This window comes from Callospermophilus lateralis, chromosome 15 (genome assembly GCF_048772815.1).
Source record: "Callospermophilus lateralis isolate mCalLat2 chromosome 15, mCalLat2.hap1, whole genome shotgun sequence".
Taxonomy (NCBI): Eukaryota; Metazoa; Chordata; class Mammalia; order Rodentia; family Sciuridae; genus Callospermophilus; species Callospermophilus lateralis.
The window spans coordinates 59480587-59508407 of NC_135319.1; the positions used below are offsets into that span (position 1 = coordinate 59480587).

The window sequence follows — 27821 nt, forward strand, 5'->3', positions numbered from 1 at the left end:
TTAGTTAGATACCATGAGATTAAAACATTCATTATAATCAATTATGCTTGTTTCTGTTTCAGCCCACGAACAAAAGATGATCTTAGAGCATATTTCATCCTTTTACAGGTAAGAGAGAAGGAATTTAGTGAAAATTGTCTAATTCAGACCTCAATATGTACATATGTAAGTGAAATTATATCAAATGATGAGTATCATTTTGGTCAATGTTATTGATACTTTTTAGAGTTATAATGACTTGTAACCAATGCTGTAACAAACAAACATTCAGAAGCTAAATTATGGAGGATTAAAATTTTAATAAAGTTCTCACCTTAGCTGCCATAGTATTCGGGCAGTACAATGGCAGTGCTTCTTCCTTCTCCTTTCAAATTATCTTTCTTCCAATTAACTTTAATGAGCTCTAAGATGTTATCTTAGCAGCATACTACACTCATTTTATTCTTTACAGTTCATAAAAATTGTTCATGTATATTAATTTGTTTAAAGGTAAAAATACATTAAATAAGATAGTGCTTATTTCAATAATGCAATGCTATAAAATCAATATTATGCCCAATAAAAGGAAAAAAAGAGAAAGGGAGACAGAACAAAAAAGAGAAAGTGGAAAGGCAGAAAAAATGGCTAAGAGGTAGTTAAGAAGAGAGTGCAATAAGCTCTGTTCATGATGTTCTTCTCTGGAGCCATCACTACATGAAGTTATCAAGTATGGTCATTTCCTAATTTTGAATTGTCCTGCCAGTAAATCAGTTTTGAAAAACTCATGATACTTTCTTGTTTTTCACAATTTCAGTTCATTTTTCCATTAAGTTCACTTTTCACATGAAATGATGAAATGTGCATTGTGGTAAAGTTTTACATTTTGAGGACATAAATGGAGGTTTTGCTTAGCACTCCTTCAGTCTCCCTTTCACATTTAAAAGTTGTTAGATGCAATTATGAGATTCTCCTCTTATTCTTTGTGAGATATGCAGCTGACTCTCACAGTGGCAAAAATTTCCCAACTAGCTTTTCACTTTTTTTAGCATTTTTAAAATCAAAGAAAAGCTGAAAATTTTGTTTAATTGGGTAATAGTGATTGCCAACTTTTATGAAGGCATTGAGCTAGATGTTTTATATACACTTTCCTTTTTAAATACAACAACTCTTAAGATAGATACAATTATTCCCATTTTACAGATGAGGAAATTGACAAAGTTTAAGGAATATGCCTAAAGGTAAACTGTTAGTAAGTAGTAGAATTGGCCTCAGACTTGGATCTGTCTTAACTCCACAGTTCATGCTGTTTTCACTTTATCACAGCCTAAATCAATCTCTATTTATAACTAAATAACAGATATATTATTGTTTTAAACTATTTTATAATCTCAAATTTAGTTTCCTGAATTTTTCACTTAACTCATTTAGTGTGTTTCCTTTGACTTAACAAAATTTTAATACAATTATTTTTAATATCTTTTTCAGAATCCTCAATTTAATAACACATCTACTTATGTCATCTATGCTCACTTGCTACGACAGACAGCTACTTTAGTGGAAGCTGACCATCATTTCCTAGTTCACTGGTTTAAAAAGTAAATCATTCTATAATATTGAGAACTTTTGTAATCTCACAGTTTTAAATTTGATAGTAATAATTTTGTAATAAAATATATTTGAATGGCTTTAGGTCTTTAGAAATTATGCTTTTATAATTAATAATGCTAAAAAGTCAATTATAAAAATATATATAGTACTACAAAAGGTGATAAGCATTAGTGTTTTTAGTGTAACTAACCATTTTGCTTGTGTAAGCTGTTGAGAATTTCCATCCACTGTTTTCAATTTTTATATAGCACATTCATATCATTGGTTTTTCACGTATCTCAAAGATGGTGACTGGGTTTGCTCAGATCTTACATTTTAATGTATGTTTTTTTATTATATGATTGATTTATAAAAAAATTTCATCATTATTTAAATGGTGCTTCCTCCTCAGCTAAAAACATCATTATTGATGTATAGGTTAGCCATCAATATCAAGTTGTAAAAGCACTATACTCTTTTTTCACAGATCTTTATCTATATTAACAAAGACTTTTCTCTATGGTAGGTCAAAGCTTAAAAGGCAAAATATTTCCAGTTCTTATTATTCAGTCCTTATTATTCACAATATTCTACAAAGTCATCATAAACATTGAATTAAAAAATACTGACTGAGACAATGCTTCTTAGGAAAATACAGGGTTAGGTTCCTGGGACTTTCTAATTGTATTTTTGTCAATCAGTCAGTGAACAACTTTGCTTTATGAATGTTCTACTTTAAAGACACTTAAGTTGTTGATTCATTAACATTGAACTCATGGCCAGCAGTATGATTGTGCCTGTTTGAAACTTGTCTAATACATATTTTCTCCATAAGGCACATCACATCCTTCTTGCTCATAAGAACACTGTATAGCAATTCGTCACTATGCTTAAGGGCCATTTGAAATAGCATCCTCACCAAAAACACACAAAAATATGAAAAACATGTAGAGGACATTTGTTTACTCTCTGAGAGCTAAAATAAGAAAGCAGAGTATAACTTTAGGGTCATTTCCTAAATAAAGAAAGTTATTTGACCTCAGCTGGGAATGTGCGTGTCAACTCAAAATTTTCACCATTTCTTGCATGTTCCCAAAGCACAAGTATTGATTTTGAGGTTGCAATTAAATATTAGCAAGTAGGCAAATTTGCATGTATAAAATCTGTGAATAATGAAGATTGAGCAAATATTCAAAGTCTTAAAAATTTAATTATTAACCTTATAATAATTTTGGTATTTATTTCTTAATTAAGAAACAGTATTCAAGGTAAGATTTTATATCTTTTCAAATATTTGGCAACTTAAGAGATAGAATTTGAGAGACTAGTCTAAAATTTTATGTGTGTAGGATATAGTTTGATATCTTATAAATATATTGCCAAAATTTAAAATGTGAATTTTGATTAGAATTATTTCAAAATCTTTACCAGATTATCCCAGAAGAGGTTCAAACAATTGGTAGAGAGATTGCTGCAATTTATTTCTTTACGCCTGTTTCCTGCAAAGCCTGAAGAATTTCCCCCTATAGCAAAATGTTCCTGGTGGATTCCATCAGCATCTAAAGTGTTGGCTTTACTTAGTACGTTTTTATTATTCTATCATTTTCTTTGCTTTTGTTAAATCTCAGGGACATTCTTAAGGATCTCAAAGTACTGTAGAATCAACGTTAAATTTTAAACTATTCCTTTGAAGGAAAAAAATATATTTGGTTTTGATAATAGATTTCACAACTAATTTACAAGCATGAAAAAAGCTTTATACCTTTTACTGAGCAATATTCTATATTATGGTATTAAGTGCATATAGTTAATTGCATATAAATGATCTGCTAAGTGTGATTCCCAAGAAAACATGAGCTTTAGTTACTGAGGACCCTTAGGAAGAATTCACTGATACAGCAATATATGAATAAATGGCCATCTGCATGCTCTTCTTAGTACTTTTATGATCCACATAGCAAGTTTTTTTTAAAGTCAGAAATGGTTAGCTGTGCTTTGACCACAATGTTAAAATTATCTTTTTCATTTGGAACTTTAGTTGTTTAAAACAGCAGCTTTTAGGTCAAGGAAAGCCACTGGACATTAAAATGGTGTTTTTATTATTAAAAGGAAATTATGTGCATGTTGGAAAAGATCATTATGTTAGAATTTATCTTTACAGACACTGCAAACAATTTGGTTGACCCTCCCCTTATTCCTTATACTGATTTCTATAATTCTACATTGGATCACATTGATCTCATGGAAGAATATCATACTTGGCAGAGCTTTGGAAACTCTCACAGGTACCATTTAATTATTCACCTAAATGAAATACTATTCAAAATAATGATTGGATTTTAGGTTTGTATAAATAAAATATCTATATCTATATATAGGTATATAGTTATAGATATATACACACCATACCTTTACATATAAACCTTTATAATCTAGATATCCAGACTTGAAATATCATTGTATTTGTTAAAACATTTTCTTTTTCTGCTATATTTTGATTTTATATATATGTTGATTTAGTTTTAGTTTGGTTGATAGCATCTTTTCAAGAAGGGAAAGGTTCTGTCCTAGTAAAAAGTTTCTTATATCTTATTGTTCTATATGCTGTCATCTAGCAAAGAGATCAATAAATTTTTTCTGTAAAGGATTAAATGGTAAATATCTTCAGTTCTGTGAGCTATACAGATTGTTCTGTTATTTTAGAACATAAACAGCCTTAGATGATTATATAAATGAATGAGTACATTTGTATTCCATATAGCTTTGTTTACAAAAACAGATGGTAGGCCATATTTGTCCTGGGGAACATGGTTTGCCAGTGCCTAATCTAATACATTGACCACATAAAGATGTACACATAAACATACACATTCACTCCTTTTCTCCTTGGTTCTGTAGGAAAAGTGACTATCCACTAGAAACAGTACAAAATAAATAGATATTACAGAGAAAGGGCTTCACCACAAATTTCTTACAGTAGTAGATTTTCAGAATACTTGACCAAATTTTTTAATATACTACACTTTATCTTCATAGTTCTAGTTTGGATTAAACCAACAAGACTATTCTAAACATTCCCAAACCATGAGATATTCAGGAAGTTGTCATATTTTAAAGTTACTGAGTAAGAGATATGGTTTAGATATAAATAAACTCAAAACCCCATATTGGTTCATAAATTGGTTAAATTTTCCAGGGCCCTCCAAGCTATCAGAATTGACCTAAAACACAGAATGGCCTTCCAGAGATGCCTCAGTCCACATCTGAACACTCAAGACTAAACAAAAATTGTTTAGAGAATTCTGATCAGTCTGATGGATGTTTTCTTGGCAAAGTTTATTTTGCAAAGACGCTTTTCCCTCCCATTTTAATACAATCATAACCATAAAACAACTCCCACAGTTGTGCATGTTTCAGTGACATCTTTAATACAAAGTTTCCACAGCACAGTGTATTGAGAATGAATTACATAGGATCCATCAGCCCTTGATGACACCCTGAACATGAGAAGAGGGAGCTAGAATCTTAGGTAGGGCAAATTGCTTCTGACCATGAGCAGTCTCATCTGTTTCTCTGGGTGTTTCATACACATGGTATCTTTTTTCAAGGGGAAAGGTTAAGAAGCAGTATTTTAAAGTACATAATAAAACCAACACATATCCTGCTAATTTCATTGCATTTTCTTTTGTTTCCAAATTTTTGGTTGGCATTAGTGATTCAAAATTGCAATGCACTACCTCTCAGTTCCTCCTGTGTATTAACAGCTTTGTCCCAGAGTGAAAGCTATCTCATTTTCAGTTCACATGATGCCTATCTCCTTTTTCTTCATAATGTCTTCATTACATCATGATGCTCTACCTGACTCTGCTCAGATGGTACCTGACTCTGCTCAGGTGGTTTCCAACTATAACTGATAGATTTATTGCAGTCACTTCTGATAGGAGTCTAAATCCTAAAGTATCATTGCTGCCATACCCATTTTTTTCTAAATGCATTTCTATCTGTGTAGTCTGTGGCTTTTGTACATTAAAACTCTGACCCAGGAGAGACATTATTTTCATAAATTTTGATGATAATGTTATGCCTTTACAATTAGGTACCACTTCATATCACTACACTATTAAATACAGTACCACTAGCAACATACTCCTTTTCCTAATTTTTATTTTGTCTTAAATTTATTACTTTGCTTTTGCATACTATGGTTATTGCTATATTTCTTATAATAATGGATTCTTATCTTAACTTGAACATATGAGTCTCTGTCCTAAGCCTTTTTTATTAACACTTCGGCCTCCTGGTTCTGGTATTGGCTGTGTTTTTCAGATTATCATATATAGGTGACTATATAAACTGAAGTTATTTGTATAAACAATGTACATGATTAGCATACATTTCAGAAAATTAGATGTAGCTTCCTTTAGAGAATGAAGGCACTGCACATCTAGTAATGATACATTCTTCACAGGGCTGTGGGAATTAAAAGGTGCACATAAAATCATTTCGTAAATGGTAAAACACAATACAAAAGTAATGTTTTATATTGTTAGAAGGGGTACCTAGATTCCCTTAGTGTAATTTTGCTAAAAATACACCATTTTGCTTTTTCTGTTTTCACTTGTTGAGCAGGTTTTCCTTCTGTCAGTACCCATTCGTTATTTCTATAGCTGCAAAAAAAATCATTATTCAGAGAGACTCAGAACAACAGATGATAAGCATCGCAAGGGTAAGCCAGATATAAAAAAATATTTATGCTGACTATAATCAATACAGTAAATAATTTAATAAATAAGTCAAATGTTTTGTGAATTGTTCTAGTGTAATCAGGAAATGTTAAAAATAAAATTCATATCCTAGTCCCTCCAAAAGTGCTTAAACCTGTTCACATGGGAGACAAGACACCCCTCATCAAATCAATTTCTCATTATATTTTAAATATAACAGAAGATTAAATGTTCTCACAGATTCAAATTACAGGAAGTTTGTTGAACCTTGTAAAGCTCTTGCTCTAAGTAACCAGAAAAACATAAGTGAAAATTACAGAGAGGAAAGGAGCGTCCTTAAAAAAATTACTAAAAAAAAAAAAAAATTTAACATTTTCAAGGTTTTATGAAAATCAGAAACTACCAAAAAATTAGTAAATATAACAAGAAGCATACATCTTGGAGAACTGAGAAATATTCTCAAAATAGGCAAAAAGGTTTTTTATTGGTTCTTAGGAAACCAGAATGCATGGATGCTTGTAGAAGCTAGGATTACAGTCAGGCTGACGTTAGGCAAATTGTAAAGCCAGATGAAGTTTATCTCTGGGACATTGTCCTTATCACTCTCTACTGCTTTGGTTAGCACAGCACAGTAAAGTTATGTACTTTATTTAATAGAAACCAGGTACAATGAATTTTTAATTAGAGTTCTAGACTATACATTTATATGCTGTATATTTCAAGCTTCTTACATAACATGATTGCTCATAACTTTAAAAATTAAAGGGAAGCTTGACTATAGTCTTCTTATAATAGGAAGAGTAAATGATTTTTGTGTCTTGTCCAAGAATATAAAAAAATCCTAAGGCATAAATTGTAATATTTCAAAGTACTATAAATAAACGAGTTGTTTATTCTTAAGTAATTCATTCCCAGAAGGTGAGTATTTTTTTCTATCACAGAAGAGGACAAAAGGTTTCAGTGACTGGTAATATCCCAAAGTCATCTTATAACAAGTATGGGTCTATTAGAAAAAAGTTTATTGCCTGTGCCTTCCAAAGGAGTTCCAAAGTCACATTGTCCCCTTGAAGATTGAGTTTAAACAGGTATATTTAGCACCAGAATTGTTACTTGATCTTGGGTAGATACTGGCTCAAAGATTGATCTGTATCACTCATTTTGCATTTGTACAATGTCATGGGCTTTTTAATGCTTTTTCAATTTGGGCTATTAATTTTTATATTTGTAAGAAAAATCTAAAGAACTACAAGTTTATCTAAATATCTAGCATTTTTACGTCACTCACATTTAAGATCTTAAATATCGTTTTGTGGATTTTTTATCTTCTTAAAAGTGGCAGGTATAGTCAGAGACTGTCTATCACAGAACATGAAAGCAAATGAGTAGAGACTGAAGAGTCAGATGGCATTATCTGTTACAGACTTTTCCCAACATTTTAACTTATAAACTGCCATACCACTTGGAATTAAATGACTGATAACTATTTTTGACACAAGGATAGCCTTACAGGTAGTCAGTGTGAGCAAGAGCCTATATGATACAGTCTACAATTGCAAAGGGGGCTCCCCTAAAAACAACTTTATCACTCAGATTATCTAGAATTCTACCATTGTTAGGTTTCTTTCATTTGGAGCATTTTCTAGGAAATATAAATTCCTAAGTAGTAGCACTAAGGTTTTCTGCTATTACCATCCTAGAATACATTTATTTATTAGGTATTTTCATTGTGATAGCTTCCAAGTAGCTAAACTAGGAATAGGACAGTTTCCTGGAAAAAGGTCCACAGCATAGCTATCCCGGGAATGTAGATCTCTTTGGTAAGGGAGAAACCAGAGAAGCAAAAGGCTTTTAAGCCTTTAGGATTGGATATTGGAGCAATGGAAAAGATTCTAAATTAGTTGGTCTTGTTATGGTAATCTACAAAACCATAAGTAACCTCAAATCATATAGATTTAGGGTATTACAATTTTATTAAAGTAAATTACCATATGAACTTAAAGTGTTTGAAATTTTCATCTTTAATCTGCACAAAAATTGATTTTCATTGTTACCAAAGAATATGAAGTAGTTTGATAAAGATTATTTAGGTAGATAAATATATATGCATGTAGATTTTATATGATAAGTAACATTTATATAGCTTTGTGTACATTTTTAAAATGTTGGTTTTTATATATTCAGTGCTTATATTTTGAAAACTCCTAAAAATGGATTTTTAAAATCACCCATATCTCTATAACCCAAGCATAAGTATTGTTAACATTTTAATAAATTATATTTTGATATTTTTCCCTATATTATCTTTAAAAATCAACAGGGTTGAAATCGTACTATACACATAGTTTTATTTACTACTTTATTCAGATACGCCTTCCTTGTACTGTTTATATAGTTGTTATGACCATTATTTTTTAGTACCTGCATTATTATAGTCTATCAAGTAGATATATACTTAGGATATTTCTAAAGTTTTACTCTTAAGGATAATACTGTGTTGAACATCCAATGATATAAAATATTTTCTAGGGGCTGGGGTTGTGGCTCAGTGGTAGAGCACTTGCCTAGTACATGTGAGGCAAATGGGTTCGATTCTCAGCACCACATATAAAACAAATAAATAAAGGTCCATCAATAACTAATAAAAATATTTTTTAAAAAATAAAATATTTTTATCTTTAGAATTCTCAGAAGTAGAATTATTAGAACAAGGTTGTAAACATTGTTAAGGTCTTAATAAATGTTGACCACTTACTTTTTAAAAGTAGACTAATTGTGCTTTTAGAGTAAATTTAATGTCTGAAAAAGTTTAAGAAATCCAGGTGTATAGTCAGAAGTGCATATATTGTTTCAAATGTTCCCATTTTATGTTTATATTTATTAAACAAAACTTTGGTATTTAAGAAATGAGACATATGGAAACTATAATGTAACATTCTTTACTATAGGAGGTAAATTGTTTTTCGTCCTCTATTTTGGGCCCCCTTTAATTATCACTGTTCCAACATAAAGTAATAATAAGGCATTTTCACAAATCAAAATTTGTATAACTGGTTTCATGAATTGTTTGAGAGGTGGAATAGATAAGAATTAAGTGATTTTGACTAATGTGTTTAAATGTTTTAAATGAAATTATAGTTTTAAGTAAAAGTGAAAATGTTTGCTTTCCTATTTAATTAGCAAAGTCTGGTGGATAAAGTATCTCGAAGACAGAGACCTGATATGAATATGTTATTTCTAAATATGAAAGTAAGGCGGACACATCTGGTTAGCGATTCGCTTGATGAGGTATAATTTATTACAAAATGGTATTAATTGATTAAATCTTTAAGTAAATTTTACAGTATTATTTATTACTAAAATCTTGGTAAACTTTTTTATTTCTACTGATGGTGCTTCCTTAAATTTTGATACTATACCTAAAATCAGTTCTCTATAAACCTTATGTTGATTTTTTATATACTTATTTTAATATTTCCTTGTTACTTCTTAGAAAAGTGTTCAATGTGGAACACGTAAATTAGTAATTCATGTTTCTTATTTTGTGATCTGAATTCTAGACCCACCCATCTTTGCTGCTGATTCAGTATTAGCAAGTCATTTTAACTTTTCCGGGCCTCAGATTACTCATCTATGAAATTATAGGTCTGACCTTTCAAGGAATATTGGGCCTGTTCAGATTCAAACAAACATTGATTGTCTGTGTGTACATTATAAAAGTTTCCTGCATGTATATTTCAGCCAGACCTTCATGTAGCTATTAGAAGATAATGACTGATTTAGCTACATGACTTTTAAAGGTTTAATGTTAAAGGAATGTTAAAACAAAATGAGTTATTGTATATTGTAGCCTGCCAACTTAAAATTTTGGAGACATATTATGATACTTGGAAGCAGTAACCTTGGGCAAAACACCTGACCTCTTAACTCATTTTTCTGTTCTGCAAAAAAAAAGAACAACACCTAGCTTACACAGGGTTGAGCAGATTTGTTGGATGGATGGGTGGGGTTTTGTGATGAAGACTGCCTAACATGATTCCCAGAATTTAAAAAGTTAATTCCCTTTTCACTGACCTTTGTTTTCCTCTACTGTATAATTTCTTCAAATAGTTAACCCGGAAAAGAGCGGACTTGAAAAAGAAATTGAAAGTTACATTTGTAGGGGAAGCTGGTTTGGATATGGGTGGCTTGACTAAAGAGTGGTTCCTTCTTCTAATTCGGCAGATTTTTCATCCAGATTATGGTAAGGATTTAATTTTTATAAACAGTGTTTCTTCCTAATTGTAAAGCATCAAGTAGTAACCCTTATTTTTAATCAGTATTTTATAAACTTGTCAGTCATAAATTTTGAATAATTATTTAAGAACTTTAATTTACATTTAAAACTTGACTAACTTGGTGATTGAAACGTTAGTTATGTTACTGGGTATCCTACACAAATGTGTCAAGACTAAGAGTATGCATTTGTGAGGAAATATCCATACCATTCCTGAATAAGCCAGATGCATGAAAATTTAATTTTTTATTGAAATAAAGAACATTCAAAATTAAAAAACAAAGCTGTAGTTTCTGCTATACTAGTATTTGAAGTCCCAATCATTAATAATGATTCATTTTAAGAAATAGGAATTCATGAATTAATTTTTTAGGAAAAATGAGCATGTGAAATTTAAATTTTATTTAGAGAAACCACCTGTAATCCTTTTTTAATTGATTTTATTTTTTAAATATGTAACAGTAGAATGCATTACAATTCTTATTACACATATAGAGTACAGTTTTTCATATCTCTGTACATAAAGTATGTTCACACCAATTCATGTCTTCATACATATACTTTGGATAATGATGTACATCACATTCCACCATCATTGCTAACCCCCTGCCCCCTCCCTTCCCCTCACACCCTCTGCCCTATCTAGAGTTCTTCTATTCCTCCCATGCTCCCCATCCCTACCCAACTAGGAGTCAGACTCCTTATAGCAGAGAAAACATTTGGCATTTGTTTTTTGGGGATTGGCTAACTTCACTTAGCATTATCTTCTCCAACTCCATTCATTTACCTGAAATGCCATGATTTTATTCTCTTTTATTGCTGAGTAAAATTCCATCGTGTATATATGCCACATTTTTTTTATCCATTCATCCACTGAAGGGCATCTAGGTTGGTTCCACAATTTAGCTGTTGTGAATTGTGCTGCTAAAAACATTGATGTGGCTATGTCCCTGTAATATGTTGTTTTTAAGTCTTTTGGGTATAGACCGAAGAAAGGGATAGCTGGGCCAAATGGTGGTTCAATTCCCAGTTTTCCAAGGAATCTTCATACTGCTTTCCATATTGGCTGCACCAGTTTGCTGTTCCACCAGCAATGTATGAGTGTACCTTTTTCCCCACATCCTTGCCAAAACTTATTATTGTTTGTCTTCATAATAGCTGCCATTCTGACTGAAGTGAGATGATATCTTAGAGTAGTTTTGATTTGCATTTTTCTAATTGCTAGAGATGTGAACATTTTTTCATATATTTGTTGATTAATTGTATATCCTCTTTGGAGAAGTATCTCTTCAGGTCCTTCGCCCATTTATTGATTGAGTTATTTGGTTTTTTTGGTGGTTAGCTTTTTGAGTTCTTTATATACTCTAGAGATTAGTGCTCTATCTGATGTGTGAGAGGTAAAAATTTGCTCCCAGGATGTAGGCTCTCTGTTCACCTCACAGATTGTTTCTTTTGCTGAGAAGAAACTTTTTAGTTTGAATCCATCCCATTTATTGATTCTTAGTTTTAATTCTTGCGCTATAAGAGTCTTATTAAGGAAGTTGGGGCCTAATCCCACATGATGAAGATTAGGGCCTACTTTTTCTTCTATTAGATACAGAGTCTCTGGTTTAATTCCTAGGTCCTTGATCCACTTTGAGTTGAGTTTTGTGCATGGTGAGAGATAGGGGTTTAATTTCATTTTGTTGCATATAGATGGCCAGTTTTCCCAGCACCATTTGTTTAAGAGGCTAGGAGGGATCTTGGGACCCTACAAGAGCATTACAAACCTATAGGGTAAAATAATAACACCCCAGACCCACAGAGCTGGAAAGGAAAACACATGAGCAACATGGGAAGACAAGGGAAGAAAGTACCACAAACAAATCAAGACACCACATCTTTAGAATCATTGGCAGCCATAGCAGAAAAAATTACAGAGAAGGAGTTCAGGATATACATGGTTAAAATATTCTTTGAACTCAAGGAAGATATAAGAGAGCAAATATAAGCAGTGAAAGATCACTTTGACAAGGAGCTACATAAACAAATCCAAGAAGCTAAAGATCACCTCAAAAGGGAGGTAGAGGTTCTAAAAAAAACCCAAACAGAAATCCTTGAAATGAAAGAAACAATAAACCAAATTAAAAGCTCAAATGAAAGCATCACCAACAGAGTAGACTACATGGAAGATAGGAAATTGGACAATGAAGATAAAATATTTAATCTTGAACAAATATTTCTTGATTGATTGTATACTTCAGAGAAGTGCCTGTTCAGGCCCTTGGGCCATTTATTGATTGGGTTTTTGTGTTTTTGGTGCTTAGCTTTTTGAGTTCTTTATATACCTTAGAGATTAGTGCTCTATCTGATGTGTGAGGGGTAAAAATTTGCTCCCAGGATGTAGGCTCTCTATTCACCTCATATATTGTTTCTTTTGCTGAGAAGAAACTTTTTCTCACTTATAATCCTTAATGTCTGTCAAGTGTGTTTTTTCAAAGGAGAGTTTTTAGTGGTTTTCTTATTCTTTATTTCTATATTTTCTGTATTATGTATATATCGTTTTCTGTATTTTCTATATAATACAGTTATATATAAATAAGATATTTCTGGTAGTGGGGAAATAGGGATGACAGATAAATTGAAATCTCTGGATAATCCTCATTTTACTTTGATCATACTTTATAATTAAAATTCTAAAACTATAGTTTTTATGAATTTATCTGTTAAATTTAGTGTTTATCTTTTTATCCCATTTCTATTCTAAATTCAAGATACCAATGAACAGTAAAACGCCCTCTCCATATATTGTTATTTATACACACACACACACATACACACACACACACACACACATGCACACACCAAGATTTGCAAATATATAGTCTGTTAAGTAATCTATAGAGTTTTTAGATGAAAGATGGTATGTAAAAGAAAATTGCTAAAATGATTTGCTTCTAATCAATAATATGTACATTTTAACCACTTCAATTGTTTTAAGGAATCATGTGAACAGAACTGTGTTTTCTTTTTTCAGGCATGTTTACATATCACAAGGACTCACACTGCCATTGGTTTAGCAGCTTTAAATGTGATAACTATTCTGAATTCCGATTGGTTGGAATTGTATCCTTTAAACTTTCCACTAGGAGGTGCTAATAGACAAGAGATTTTGAAAGATTTTTTTTATTTTGGAAAAGTGTTCTTTTAGTAAATTAAGCATTCTTGTCAGATATATAAATAGATTTTTCTGTCATCTTTACTACATGTAATATCACAGCTATATAGCATCAGACTTAGTTAATTGAAAAGAATGGCTAACTATTGATTTTTTTCTAAAACTCTTACTCAAAATAAAAATGGGCTATTATATATTTTATATATAATCTAAATTATCAGAAATTTAAAACATTTTTAAAAATTAAAGTATTTTCCATTTATAATACTTTTGTGTTCTTTCATTTTGTGCTTATATCACTCAGTTTAATAAATTGAAATTGTGGTAATTAAATCTAGTTCTGTAAAACCCCAAATCTTGAGACATAAGGAAGAAATTCTTAAAAAGTGAATATAATAGGAATGTATAAAGCATATGGTAGTATTTGGTAGTGTTTTTAAAATTTTATAAATCCATATCTCATTCTCTGGTCTCTAGCAGTTATATTGTGGAGGACATTCCTACAGGGTGGGAGACTAGTAAGATGCCTTCTACATTAACTTTTTAAATTCTAAAGAATACAATTATGAAAGAAAGGAGGGAAGAGTAAATAAATGAGCAAGCATTAGAGACTTATAGGGTAAAAAGGAGAGATTCTTTACCTTAGAAGATTACCATCTAAATGAACAGATGACCTCGATTGCAAGGTAGACTGTACATTAAGTGCTAAGAGAAGGACAAAATGAGTATATTCCTCCCAGTAAGGTAGAGATTTTAAAAGGAGCAATCACATTTGGTTTACAGAAGACTGGGGAGAGTATGACATTATAATAAGCTGAGAGGATGGCAAGAAAAAAAGGTTGAATTATGTTGGGCTTATTACAGAACAGTGAGCACAATGGGAATTACTAAAGCTACTAGAAGGAAAAAGAATTAAGAGCCATCTTATTGAGAACTTTGAGTGTCTGTCTTTTTTGCCTGCATTGGGATAAATCCTGGGGAATGTATATAGAAATTTAAAGGTCAAATGAAAGAAAAGGTAGCAGGAAAAAAAAACCTCACATTGAGATAGTAAGCTTAATTAAATTTTTTGTATATATTATCATGTCTAAACATCCAGAGTGTTAAGCTTCACGATATAGAAGAAAGCTTAACAATTCTTAGACTGCTTTATTCTGTTACCTACAGTACTTATTTGGTGAATGTGTTTCAATTTCATTGGAGGCCCCAGTCATTGGTACTTCTCACTACACTAAGACCAATTTAAATTTCCTGATATATGTGATTGTCACACTTTATATTCTTATACTACAACTTAATTTGGGTGATATTTTGGCTTTCTAATACTTGTAATAAAGTACTTAGTTATTACACTTTTAAAATAGTGCTTTATAGATACAATCATGAATTTGATAATCTTCTTCTGCATTAGATTAGTTTTCATTTAGTTATTACCCAAAAGAGCATATTAAATGTGTTTACATGTCATATATTCCAATTTACACAATTAAACCTAAAATTATACTCTTACTATGTGTATTATCACACATACACAGAAACATATAGAAAGCAAGACTGATGCCCCAAAAAGTGTGATACTATAGGAAAAATAAGAAAAATGTTAGATGATAGTGAGTTAGGGTCCTGTCAGTGGTTAGGAGATCTGTCATCTATCAAAGGTGAGAAGACCTGAAAATTCAGATGTAATAGGCATGACCATTCAAAAAAAAATACTTGGGTCTATATATCTCTAGTTTTTTAAATTTTAGAACCAAAGATTTTTTTGTTCTATTGGTATTGTGTTTCTTTTACAAAATTATTTTTAAATATGGTAAGACCTTGGAATTTACAATTAATATTGTAATAATACCTACAATAATAATTGTAAAATGCTTTGAAGATTACATGGAAAGTTATAATATATCATTGTTTTAAAACTAGAATTGTCTATTATCAAAAAGGACATTGGAATCAAGAGAGGAGGCAATACAGTATAGTATAGCATTTTCAGACTCTGCTATTTGTATAACATCTCAGAGGTTCCAACAAAAAAATTACCCCATCTCCTTCCCTGCTTCAACCAGAGCAGGTTGATCGAGTGTGAAATGAAATGCTATGCTGTGTCTGCATGTGAGAGTGCCCTGTAGTAAATGCTATAATCCCACTTCCTCACCTGCCTCATCCTACCACTCAGGATTATAATATTTAAATTTTTAAAGTATTTTTTTTAGTTTGTAGATGGACATTATTTTATTTATTTATTTTTATTTGGTGCTGAGGATCTCATCCAGTGCCACACATGTGCTAGGCAAGTATCCTACCACTGAGGCTACAACCCCAGCCCTAATATTTAAATTTTAAATGAAAATATGCTTAGAACTCATCACCATAATAGATTATAATAACTATTACAATCAATAATTGTAATATTGTAGTTAATAATAACTATAGTATTGTGGCAGTCATTGTTGCTATTATTATAATTGTAGAAATGTATTAGAATACATTTTCAATATCTGTTTCCTTCAACACCCTAATCAGTCTGTATTTATATGGTTACTTATGAAATGGAATAGCTATTTCTTATGTTATTATGAGCCTTCATTCTGTCATAACACATTAAAATATTATCAGTCTTTCAGTATTTAAGTTGTTTTCAATAATTTACTCAGCCTTATGTTTAAATTTCCTTTTGAGTCTATCAAATGAATTACTTCTAAAATAACTTTATGTAATGATGGCAGTTGAAATATTATGAAATTTGACCTTTCAGCAAATGGGTAAGTTACTTTTGTCACATAATTAATAGCTAAAATACAAATAGGTAAAGTTTATAACATCTGAGTTTTTTTAAATTTTGATACTGATAAATTCAAGTAACAAATTCTTCTTACATTTTACTGTAGAAGACTACTTGCCCTATTAACTTATCAATAGTGTGTATATATCCATATGCTTATTCTTTCCTTCACATGTTTTGTATTTAATTTTAAAATAGCCTAAATAACATTTCTAAAATCAGTAGTGCATTCTGCAGTGAGTCTTAAATAAACTCTTGCTGCTACTTATAAAACCACCAACATCTTTATTTAAATTTAGAAAATCTTTAATGTTAAATAATTTAAAGAAATGTCTGAAGTTGCTGTCTATCATAATCTTAAATAAGCTTTTCCAGGGAAATCACTACATTCTATCAATTGAATACCTCCTTTATACATGACTTTTGATAATCAAGGAGTTATATTACATAAAATAAAGGGAAAATAAGTGAAAGAGAGGAAAGGAACTATGTGGGACTAATGGTAACATCAGTGTTGAATCTGAAAGAAGTATGTAAAAAGTAGACTGTTGCATAATTCAAAACTCATTTGTTGTCATGGATTTTATGTTAATGCTTAACATTTAGTATGCATAGCTTATGGGACTAGCTGTTTATAACAGCATCACCTTGGATATTCGTTTCCCTCCTTGCTGTTACAAGAAATTATTGAGCCCTCCCATCGTTCCTAGTGATCAAAATACACCAGTAGGCATCTGCAGTGTTGCCATTGACGACTTATGTCAAATTATGCCTGTAAGTATAGATTACTGACATCTAGTCCCTTAATGCTAAATCATGTCTCTTCTACCTAAACAGTCTTTCTCCTTCTAGTGCTATTTTATTCTTAAATATTATTTCCCTCTACTTTTGGAAACTCATCTTTTTTTTTCATATAGCTTCCCCCTTCTTTACAGAAACACATCATCACTTTGCAGCGTGCCTAAGCTCTTACAGAATAGAACAGACTTTGAAATCACAGAAGTAGTGATTTCTGTGATTTTGAATCCAGTCTCTCCACTTTTTAGCTTTATGAATTTGCATTTAATTTAAACTTTCTGTGCTCCAGTTTTCTATGTAAACAGTGGAATAGTCTTTTTTAATAATTAAGACAAATGATGACAGTTATGCCAAATCTATACCACCTTAGATTTGTATGGTCAATGTATTGTGTAAAGTATATAAAATAATTCCAACCATTCTGTTATTTATCTTTTTAATAATTTTAAAAATAAAACTCATTTTTTCATGAAACTTAAAAAAGTTTCAGCAATATTAGATCAGTCATTGTATTTTTTAAAATATTTTTTAATCGTTGATGGACCTTTATTTTATTTATTTGTATGTGGTGCTGAGAATCGAACCCAGTGCCTCACACATGCTAGGCAAGCGTACTACCACTGAGCCACAACCCCAGCCCCTCATTCTATTTTTAAGTCCTTATTCATGGATAACTTGAGTTATAACAAAATTTAAGAAAATATTTCTTCCAGTTTTCTGAACTTTTCCTTGGGAGAGAAGGGCATAGTAACTAAAATGTATGAACTACTTAACATGTGAACTGCATATTTTATGTTTAGTAAGTGAATCATAAGACATTAGCAGATTTTAATAAGAATATAAATTGAAGCCAGGTGTGATAGCAAACACCTGTAATCTTAGCGACTCAGGAGGCTGAGGTAGGAAGATGACAAGTTCAAGGCCAACTTGGGTAATTTAGTGAGACTCACAGCAATTTAGTGAGAAACTGTCTCAAATTAAAAAAAAAAAAAAAAAGGACTGGGGATGCAGTTTAGTGCCCCTGAGTTCAATCTTCAGTATAAAAAGAAAAAAGATATTGAAAGAAGCAGCAGTGCAGAATATAGCATTGAGTTATGCTGGAAACCACAGTAGAGGTATGCTTCGCTTGCTGCTTAGGAATAGATCCTGCAGTTACACTTCTATGGTTTCTTTGGATAGCTTCTTCTTACATGGCCTATAATGAGTTTTCCTAAGCCTTTGGATGGTAAAAATCATTAACAAGCATTTTGTATCCTGGAAAATACATCTCAAATACTTATTTTGAAATCTGAAATAGTTTACTCTTTTATCTCATATGTAAGTGAACTATGATAGATCTATTTAACTATTTAAGGTAATACTAGTTGATCTGAAAAGATAGATAATAGATTTCTTTTTATAGGAATTGGCCCACGGATTAACTGAACTCTTATCATATGAAGGCAATGTTGAAGAAGATTTCTATTCAACATTCCAGGTACTAATAGGCATAGAGCTATTTGTTAGCCATTAACTCATATATGAAAAATGCTATTTGTTACTAAACACTTGCTGTTAGAAAAGATGAACAAGGATTAGTCATCACAATCCCCTTCTGAAAGGATCTTAACCTGGTAGAGACAGTGAAGCAGACACATGTGGTAAAGCAGTCAGTGAAAGTCCTTAAAGAAAATTCACCAAGTATGAGGTACTCAGCTAAGCAGTTTTACATGTTCCCTTTACTCAGTTACTTTCTCCAGGGTTTTTAGTTTTCAAAACTAAGCCTCTCCTGTAGCATCAACACAAGAAGTTAAGAGTTGAATCTGATGGGTCAGACCAAAACACTCTCATTTTCACTGTTCTTGCAATAGTTAGGAGATGGAAATTACAGTGATCCGCATAGCTCTTAAGTGTATCCGCCTGATGACCACACAGCTAGTTGTATGTTATGTGTTCAAAAGGGAAGGGACAATACCTATTCTTTTTAAAATTTACAAACCTGTTCATCTAAGCCTGTTGTTATGTCAGTGATACCAATAAACATGCTGTTATGGTGTCTCCCATCAGGTTTTTCAAGAAGAATTTGGAATAATTAAATCCTATAATTTAAAGCCTGGAGGTGATAAAATTCCAGTTACCAATCAAAATAGGAAAGGTAAGATATTTTTAAAATAAAATGAACTAGTATTTACCATTTACTTTTACTGCATAACAGATGTAAAATTGCTTTTCAGAATATGTACAGCTTTATACTGACTTCCTTATCAACAAATCCATCTATAAGCAGTTTGCTGCATTTTATTATGGATTTCATAGTGTGTGTGCTTCAAATGCCCTAATGGTGAGTTCAAAACTTTAAGCTTTCAACTGGGTTTTCTAATACTATAACATTGACAAATAATTCCTTAAGTATGCTTTTAAAATTAGGAAATTTTTCTACTTAATAATTCTCCCATTCTCTAGAGGTAAAAACAAACAAAAACCCCAGTCACTTCATTTTTTTCCTCTCCTCTTTTGTTGTCTTATACTGTGTGTTTTAAGACTTGTAAAACTCTCCCAAAGAAAGTAGAAGAGACTTATGAACTTAAGCTTACAACTGAGGGACCCAAACACAGAACAGAGTTAACATTTAGTTCCAGGGCAAAAACCAGAACTTCTCTCTGATATCATGTGTGTGTTTTCTGTTTCCTCAAGGGTCACTTAGCAACTCTGAGTTGCCTCTTACCCATAAGAAATAGTTTATCGCCAGAGTCATGGTAGACTCAGGTTGGTTTGGCTTGTCTTAATTGTGTGAATATGGGTTAGAATGTCAAGTTGGAAATATCAGATGATACCCTTCACCCCAGTACCCAGGGCAAATTCAACTGTGCCACTTGTATCTCACTTCAATTTTATGAATGATTGAAATAAGATCTTTCATTTGAATTATTTTTCTTAGCACTGAGAAATGGACTGTAGAAGTTACTTGGAGCAGGAGCAGGGATCTTTAATCTTGCTCGATTTTGAGCAATATTTATAGCATGTTTGTTGTTGAAAGTACCTTTGAAAAAAATATGTTATCAAGTCTAAGTTTTAATTATGATACACCGATGGTTGTGGGGATGGAAAGAGTTAAAATAAGAATTAAATGGCATATCATGATCTCTATTTTAGATATATTTAATCTCTTAGGTGAGAGACTAACCACCTAAAGGGTGAAACAAGTGAGCACCAAAACAGACTGTAAATACCCCAGCTCTTCAGTACACTAAGATGGTTTTGTGGGATATTGGTAGAAGGCAGGCAAATCAGTAGATATAAGAGCTTTATGATGCTTTGGGAGAAGAGTAATTTGGATTCATGCTAAGTCATTTGCTTGTTTTTCTGACAAACTACTAATTACTATTTTATAAGGTATAATAAACCTTAATGCAAAAATATCTTACTTTAGTAGGAAAAATGCAAGTGGAAACAATTTTTCTTTAACAAAAATTATTTGATTTTAAGTCATGATTTTTGTGATTTGAGTCAGTGAAAATAGTTCCTTTTTCATTTAAAACCATCACTTTAAAAAAACCCATCACTTTAATTATGATTTTTTTATAATTATTGACAGCTGCTTCGTCCAGAAGAAGTCGAAATTCTGGTCTGTGGAAGTCCTGAACTGGACATGTATGCTCTACAGAGAAGTACTCAGTATGATGGGTATGCGAAAACAGACTTAACTATAAGGTGAGCTCCTTATACTTCTGGTAGGGGGTTGTAGAAAAGAAAACAAATAGAATATGGTTTGCTTATTTGTATAACTTATAATATGAATCAGTCAAGTTAACTGAATCCTTTACTATCTTATTTCATCTGTAGAAAGTAATAAGAATACTAAATATGAAATCTCTTAGAAATCCCCTTGGGAAAAAGTTATGCAAATGACTTTTTTAAATATTTATTTTTTAGTTGTAGTTGGACAGAATACCTTTATTCTATTTATTTTTATGTGGTGCTAAGGATCAAACCCAGGGCCTCGCACACACTAGGCAAGCACTCTACCACTGAGCCACAACCCAGCCCTGCAAATGACTTTCTATAAAAGTATATTTTTCACTTATTTTAAAAAGTAACTTTGGTCTATATTTACAAATAACATTTTAATAGCACTTGTTGGGCTGGGGAGGTGCTCCTAGGTATAGTGCTTGCCTAGCATGAACAAAGCCCTGGATTTAATCCCCAGTACGGGGTGAAAACATAGCATTGTGTTGATAAGACTTGTAAGTTATGTATGGAACAAAAATGAGTTTTGTACTATATATTATTGGACTATTTATGTAATTTTATAAAATTGTTATTTATAATGATATTCAAAAATCTAATTCATATATAGAAACTCATTCTTTAATTTTACATTAGGGATATTATATATTGTAAGGAAAGTTTTTTTCTCATAGCTTACTTCATATTTCTTTATTATGATCTACATGAATTTTTGTCAGGCTATTTCATATAAATTTTCTTTGTTGTTTTATAGATACTTTTGGGATGTTGTACTTGGATTTCCTCTTGATCTTCAAAAGAAATTGCTACATTTTACTACAGGAAGTGACAGAGTTCCTGTAGGAGGGATGGCTGATTTGAACTTTAAAATCTCAAAGAATGAAACTTCTACTAACTGGTAAATTTCCAGATTATAATTTTATTTTAATTTATAGGTTATTACTAATAACAGTATTATATTTGGAATTCTCTTAATTTGAAATCATTTTCATAAAAGAATCTTCAGAGTAAACATGGCCTTGAAATGAGAAAGACTTTAGCTGAAAGTTCTCTATTAGCTTTTGACACATACCAATACTAACTGATAGTAATTAATTTCCATCAACTTTTTACTTTGCTAGGTTAAATAATTGCTTTGTAGTCTCTTTTAGAACCTAGCCTACTTGGTAGTAGTATATTGTCTAACTTTCCTTTGTATTTAAATATAGTTTTTATTTTTAGGGAAAATATTAAGTTGGAGTTTCTTATTTATTTATAGGGGTTTGGTCCTATTATACTTAGCACTATAGGCACCTCTAAAACAAGTCTTTTTTTAATGTCATGCTCTTTACATAATGAAGTAGTACTGAGAATGGCTTTGAATTATTTGCTAGTACTGTTTATTGGTTAATGCTTATCTACTTATTACTTTTCCCAAATACTTTGTAATTACTAAAGCCAATTTGAGTAGATACAAACTCTGAGTATAATTATTTTTCCCCTCCTGTTCTATGCATTGAATATTCCTCAAGTCCTGTCAGTTTTTTCTTTCATTTTAGAGCTGTCCTTTGCTTTCCCCATTGCTACCACCCTGATTAGTTAACTTTTTACCTCAGTCCTAACTTATTTAAATAGTCTTCTTCCTAATTTACCTGCTCAAGTTCTTTCTTGTCTAATTAAATTGTCCTATTAAGCTCATTTTCCTTAACACTGTTTTGATCATGATGTTTTCCAGGGCAGTAATACTTCATTGCTCCCCAAAAGTTTAAGTTCTAGAATCTAGAACCTATCAAACAAAGCTCTATATCCTTCCATACTATGTATCATTTTCATTTTTTTAATGCTCTGATCAACAGGCTGTTTTGCTAGTTTCTTAAACACATTCCATGCCTTCCTTCCTCCACGACTTTAAGTTTTTCTCTTATTTGCTTGCTATCTCTTTGGAAGACCCAGTTCAATGTCTACTTCCTCTGTAAGCCAAAAGTCATCATTCATTCAGTGAGTGCCTCCAACACGGAAGTGATAATTCTATTTACTGTATTATATTTTATATCTTAAGTCATTTAGCTCTTCAAGGCAGAGGCCAAGCCTTATATGCCTTTGTATTCTCCCTATAGCCCATACATTGAACAAATATTTAAGCAAACATCAGAATTATATTTCAAAACTTAAAACAAATGTTTATACACATATGTGTATATAATTACTATTTCTGAACTATATTTATAATTAAAGACCTAAAATGAGAAAACTACAAGAGAAGCCTTCCAAGCTTTCAGATTTATTTGCTCAACAGAAATTAATTTTTCATAATATTTTATATTAACAAAAATACTATAAATTTAATTTGTTTGTGCTTGATGCTAGGAATCAAACCCAGGGCCTTGTACATGATAGGCAAATGCTTTACAACTGAGCTACATCCCCAGCCAAATAACCATTTAAAAAGGTAATCTGAGTAGTGTATTTTAATACAAATAATAGTAAAACAATAATTACTAATAAAACAATAGATGTCTGAATAAATAATACAACAAACAAATAATGTCAATTACATATAAACTTTTTTAATCATTATTATTATTATTATTTCAGTGATTATTTCATGTGCTAATATGGCTTAGTCATGAATATACCACAATGCAAGGACTCCCAGTGGGAACTTCACATAGATTAAATGTATCTGTCACAGACACATGACATTTCAATCTGACTCAGAGAACAACAATTCAGATAAAAGGGGAGTTTCCACTCCTCCTCCCACCATGAAAATACACTCCATTTTTTATTAAATAAGAATTTTAAGTATTTACAGGTTACAGCACTGGTTTTGAGTCAGACTGATCTGGGTTTGAATCTGAGGTCTGCCTCTTTACCAGCTCTATAGCTTTGAATAGGTTATTTAACCTGTATACTTCCACATATATTTTTCTTCACCTATAAAATGAAACTAATAACGACTTCTTAGGTTGTTTTGACTCGTAAATGAAGTAATATATGTAAAAGCATTAGGCACAATGCTTATCATAGACAAGCATTCAATAAATGCTAACTGATCCTAATTATTATTAAGTCAGGAGAGCTCTCAAAGTTCAGTTTCTAATCATATAAACTTCTTTAAAAATGTTCTCCTTTTCTCTGGTGTATTCTCATTTTTTTATTTGTTGACTTCTCTGATAGCTATTCTGATGCTATGAGTCCATAAAAACTGGAAAAAAAAGGATCTAAGATATCTATAGAAATCTGGAATGAAGAAAACAATGTCGTCTGGTAGAGGGGTTAAGGGAGCTAACCAAAGAATCCAGAGGATGCCTATAGCATTTGCATCAAAGGCAAAAAACATTAAAAAGTGTATCCATTAGGGTTCCCAAAGTGCTCTTTTCATAACTTTTTGATGATTCGGACTGGAATACATTAACATTATATTATCTTTTACTTTCTAGGTGTTTTATGTAGATAGCTCATCTGTTCTTTTAAACAATTTAATTGGATAATTTACCCTATTGTGTTGATTAAGACAAAGATTTGAAGACTTTAAGCAACTCAAAGAAAGTCCCCATTGCTAATAAGTGAGGAAAGCAATATTCAAATTCAGATCTGTCTGATTCCAAAACAGATGCTTTTCAAATGAAAGTTTCATTAGAGCAGGGATATTGATTGTCTAGTCTGTAAATGTAGCCATAGTGTCCAGAATGGTACTAGTTAGGTACTAAATAAATATTTGTTCAGTATAGGAATACATGAGTCATATCTTGACAAAGTAAAATAGATTGTGTCTGATATTTTAAAAATTTCTTTAGCAGTCATTTTGTGTGCATTTTAAGACTTAATGTTTTCAAAAAATTATTTTCCCTAGGTTACCTGTGGCCCACACCTGCTTCAATCAACTTTGCCTTCCCCCCTACAAGAGCAAAAAAGACCTGAAACAGAAATTGATCATTGGAATTTCAAATTCAGAAGGTTTTGGACTCGAGTAGCCTAAAAGACTTGAAATATAATATTTTATATGTAGCATTCACTTCCCTCTTATTGTGCCTTTAACCTTTTCATGTTTCTGTCTCAAAACACTTTCAAAAAGCTCCAACTTTAAAAGACTGAGCTGTTGTTTTTTTAGTTTTTGGTTTTTTGGGTTTTTTTGTAATCAATTATGAAGTCTGTTAAATGAAGGCATGATTTTCTAAAAACACAGAATTTTCTTGAGTGAGGAAAAGACCACATGGCAGAAACAGATATTGAGTCCAGTCACTCATTTTTTTAGCACTTTATCATTTTCCATAAGTAGTTTGCCACAGGTGTTCCACTGGGAAAATGAAGGGTAGTAAAGAATGCATTTAGGACATAGTCGAACCCAGTGGCAGATTATGTGCTACTAGCACACAGTAGCAAAGCAAATAGCTACATAATATTTACCATAAAGCATGTAGCCATATTTTCATATAGAGGTAAACAACAGTATAATTGCAAATGCAGTTTACAGGGTTTTTTGATATACTGGCTTTGGGTCCTATAAGATTCTTTTCAACTATTGCTGAAAAGCATGTAAATAATTACATAATAGCCTGAGAAATAATGGGATTTTGATAGTGTCATTTATTGCTAAAGATTTATTTTTACAAAGTAAATTCAGGGTTTTAGATGTGTATACAGCTTTTACAAATCAATAAAGATGATTGTACAAGAGTATTTTCAGACTTAATTGGATTCAAGGTTATATTCTTTTAAGTATTGTTAGTCTGCATGCACATTGGCAGTAACTAGTTACCTGAATACTCTAATATTTGTATAATGATCATTTCTTCTTAAGGATCAAGACATTAGAAAAAATTGGATCTAACTTAACCATTGATGAATTAAGTCAATTACAAGCACAAAAAAAAAGAACTGCTTTTATATATATTTTGGTTGACTACGTCTACCTTTTTTGATCACCAATTGTAATTGATTGATGTACAATCTACATTTTTTGATCACCAATTGTAATGAAACACTAATTTTTGAAAAAAAAAATAGGATAAGGTATTTGACAAAAGTGAATACAATAGCAACATTTGTGTCAAAATGATGTAACTTGGTATAAAATTTAAGTTCAATATTTTGGCCAAAATGTTTTTTTTTCACTGGATTCCGAACATAGCAAATTCAAAAGCACCCTTTGTTGTTTGTCTGTTTTGTTTCTAATAAAGTAGCATGTAAAAAGAAACTGTATTTTAAGTCACAGTAAATGGGTTTTTTAAATTCATAGCAAATGAAGCAGTTTTATTAGCATGTTACAAATATATCCAGATCAAGACTTCTCTATTCTTTGCTAGCTTTCCTTCAGAAAATTCTGAAGTTCTATTTGCAATAATAATAAAACCAGCATTTAGTACCAGCATATGGTTCATAGACAAATAATATTTTCCCAAAATTTTTATGAGTTTAGGCTATGTTTTTGTTGCTATACTTCCTGCACCCAACCAGCAGAATTCTTCAAGGGTGGAGGAATTAATCAACTTGTTTTCTGAACATACTGAACCCAAACCACAAATCTATTTGAGGAAAAGTAGTTACTTCACTTACTATTCTCTTTGAGACAAAAGTGACTATGTGTTTCCATTTGAGTATACTGTTAAAGGGTATTTCTTCTTTAAAATCTTGGAAAGCCTAAGAGAGTTAAAGGCATATTGGTTTTGATTTGTTTTGTTATACTGTTTTTAACCCATATGCAAATAAAACTGCTTCTCTCTTACCCTGCTTTGAACTAGAAAGTAAGATGTTTAATGTAGGTTACTACTAACTAATAAGCACAAAAGAATTATGTATAAGAAATCAGATGTAAGTATTTCAAGTAAAATGTAAACAAAGTTTTTATTTGGTAGAGATGACTCATGGAAAAATTGTGTTGGCTTGGTCTGCATGTTTAATGACATGCTTGTATATTGATAGATTTGTCATTTTAAGTAAGAAATACATAAGCAAGCCAAATTTTAAATGATGAAGTTCATAAATAACTGGAGAATTTTTGTCATTTATTGTTACTGAGTTGAAAGTCATAACCATTTATCACTAAATTGCACATTACCCTTATTTATTTATGCTGTTTTTGGTTTACATTGTAATAATACCTCATTTATAAAATAAAACCACTACTGTTACATTTTGTTAATTTAAAGAACTAGAAAATTCATGTTGTTACTTTTTTTTATAATCTGTTATGAATTCTTGATTTTTGTATCTACCATAGTAAATTAAAGCATTACACAGTATTTATCAGTATTTATAAAATGCTTTGTCTTTTTTTTTAGTAGTCCCCCTTTTGTTACAAATCTGTATTGTTAGTTTCTGGATAAAATTTTTGAAATATTAAATAATATCATTAGGCTTAGTTCATTTTGAACACTAGGAAATTAACTAAAGCCATAGGTTTAAAATATAAATGCAAGCTATTCTTTGCATTACTCTATCCCTTAAACTAGTAACTAGGAAAACTGATAAGTTTAGGAAAACTGCTAAAATATAGCTTCAGAAGACATGCTGTTGACACCACGTATAACCAATTTCCTTAGTGTTACTGCTGTTGACCGGTGATGAGTCCTTGCTTCCCCAATGTTGAAGAATAACACCAAAGAAGCACTCCGAGGCAAGGTCAGAGTAGAAATTAGAAGTTTATTAAAGGACAGCAGAAAAGACTTCTCCCAGAGGAAGAAGGGGACCCAAGAGGTGGAATCCGTGGAAGTGTGGTTGTTTCCCCTTTTTATAGTTTTGGTGATGGAATGTAGCTTGGAGGCCCGAGGGGTGGGACACAGGTGGGCTTAATTATCACCTTTTGGGATGGGATTA

At 31.4% G+C, this 27821-nt stretch overlaps 1 protein-coding gene across 2 annotated transcripts in view; it reads left to right on the plus strand.

Annotated features, from left to right (window-relative positions):
* Window positions 1–27118, plus strand: part of Hectd2 (HECT domain E3 ubiquitin protein ligase 2) — a 71878-nt gene extending 44760 nt beyond the window's left edge. For both annotated transcript variants that reach the window (XM_076834306.1, XM_076834307.1), the window contains exons 7-21: window positions 63–108; window positions 1465–1574; window positions 2998–3146; window positions 3728–3851; window positions 6196–6292; window positions 9468–9575; window positions 10398–10530; window positions 13580–13668; window positions 17115–17273; window positions 18700–18774; window positions 19344–19431; window positions 19511–19617; window positions 20872–20987; window positions 21778–21921; window positions 24859–27118. In XM_076834306.1, coding sequence (XP_076690421.1) covers window positions 63–108; window positions 1465–1574; window positions 2998–3146; window positions 3728–3851; window positions 6196–6292; window positions 9468–9575; window positions 10398–10530; window positions 13580–13668; window positions 17115–17273; window positions 18700–18774; window positions 19344–19431; window positions 19511–19617; window positions 20872–20987; window positions 21778–21921; window positions 24859–24979 — 1666 coding nt within the window. In that variant the 3' untranslated portion in view covers window positions 24980–27118. The remainder of the gene's footprint in view (window positions 1–62; window positions 109–1464; window positions 1575–2997; window positions 3147–3727; window positions 3852–6195; window positions 6293–9467; window positions 9576–10397; window positions 10531–13579; window positions 13669–17114; window positions 17274–18699; window positions 18775–19343; window positions 19432–19510; window positions 19618–20871; window positions 20988–21777; window positions 21922–24858) is intronic.
* Window positions 27119–27821: the final 703 nt, after the last annotated feature.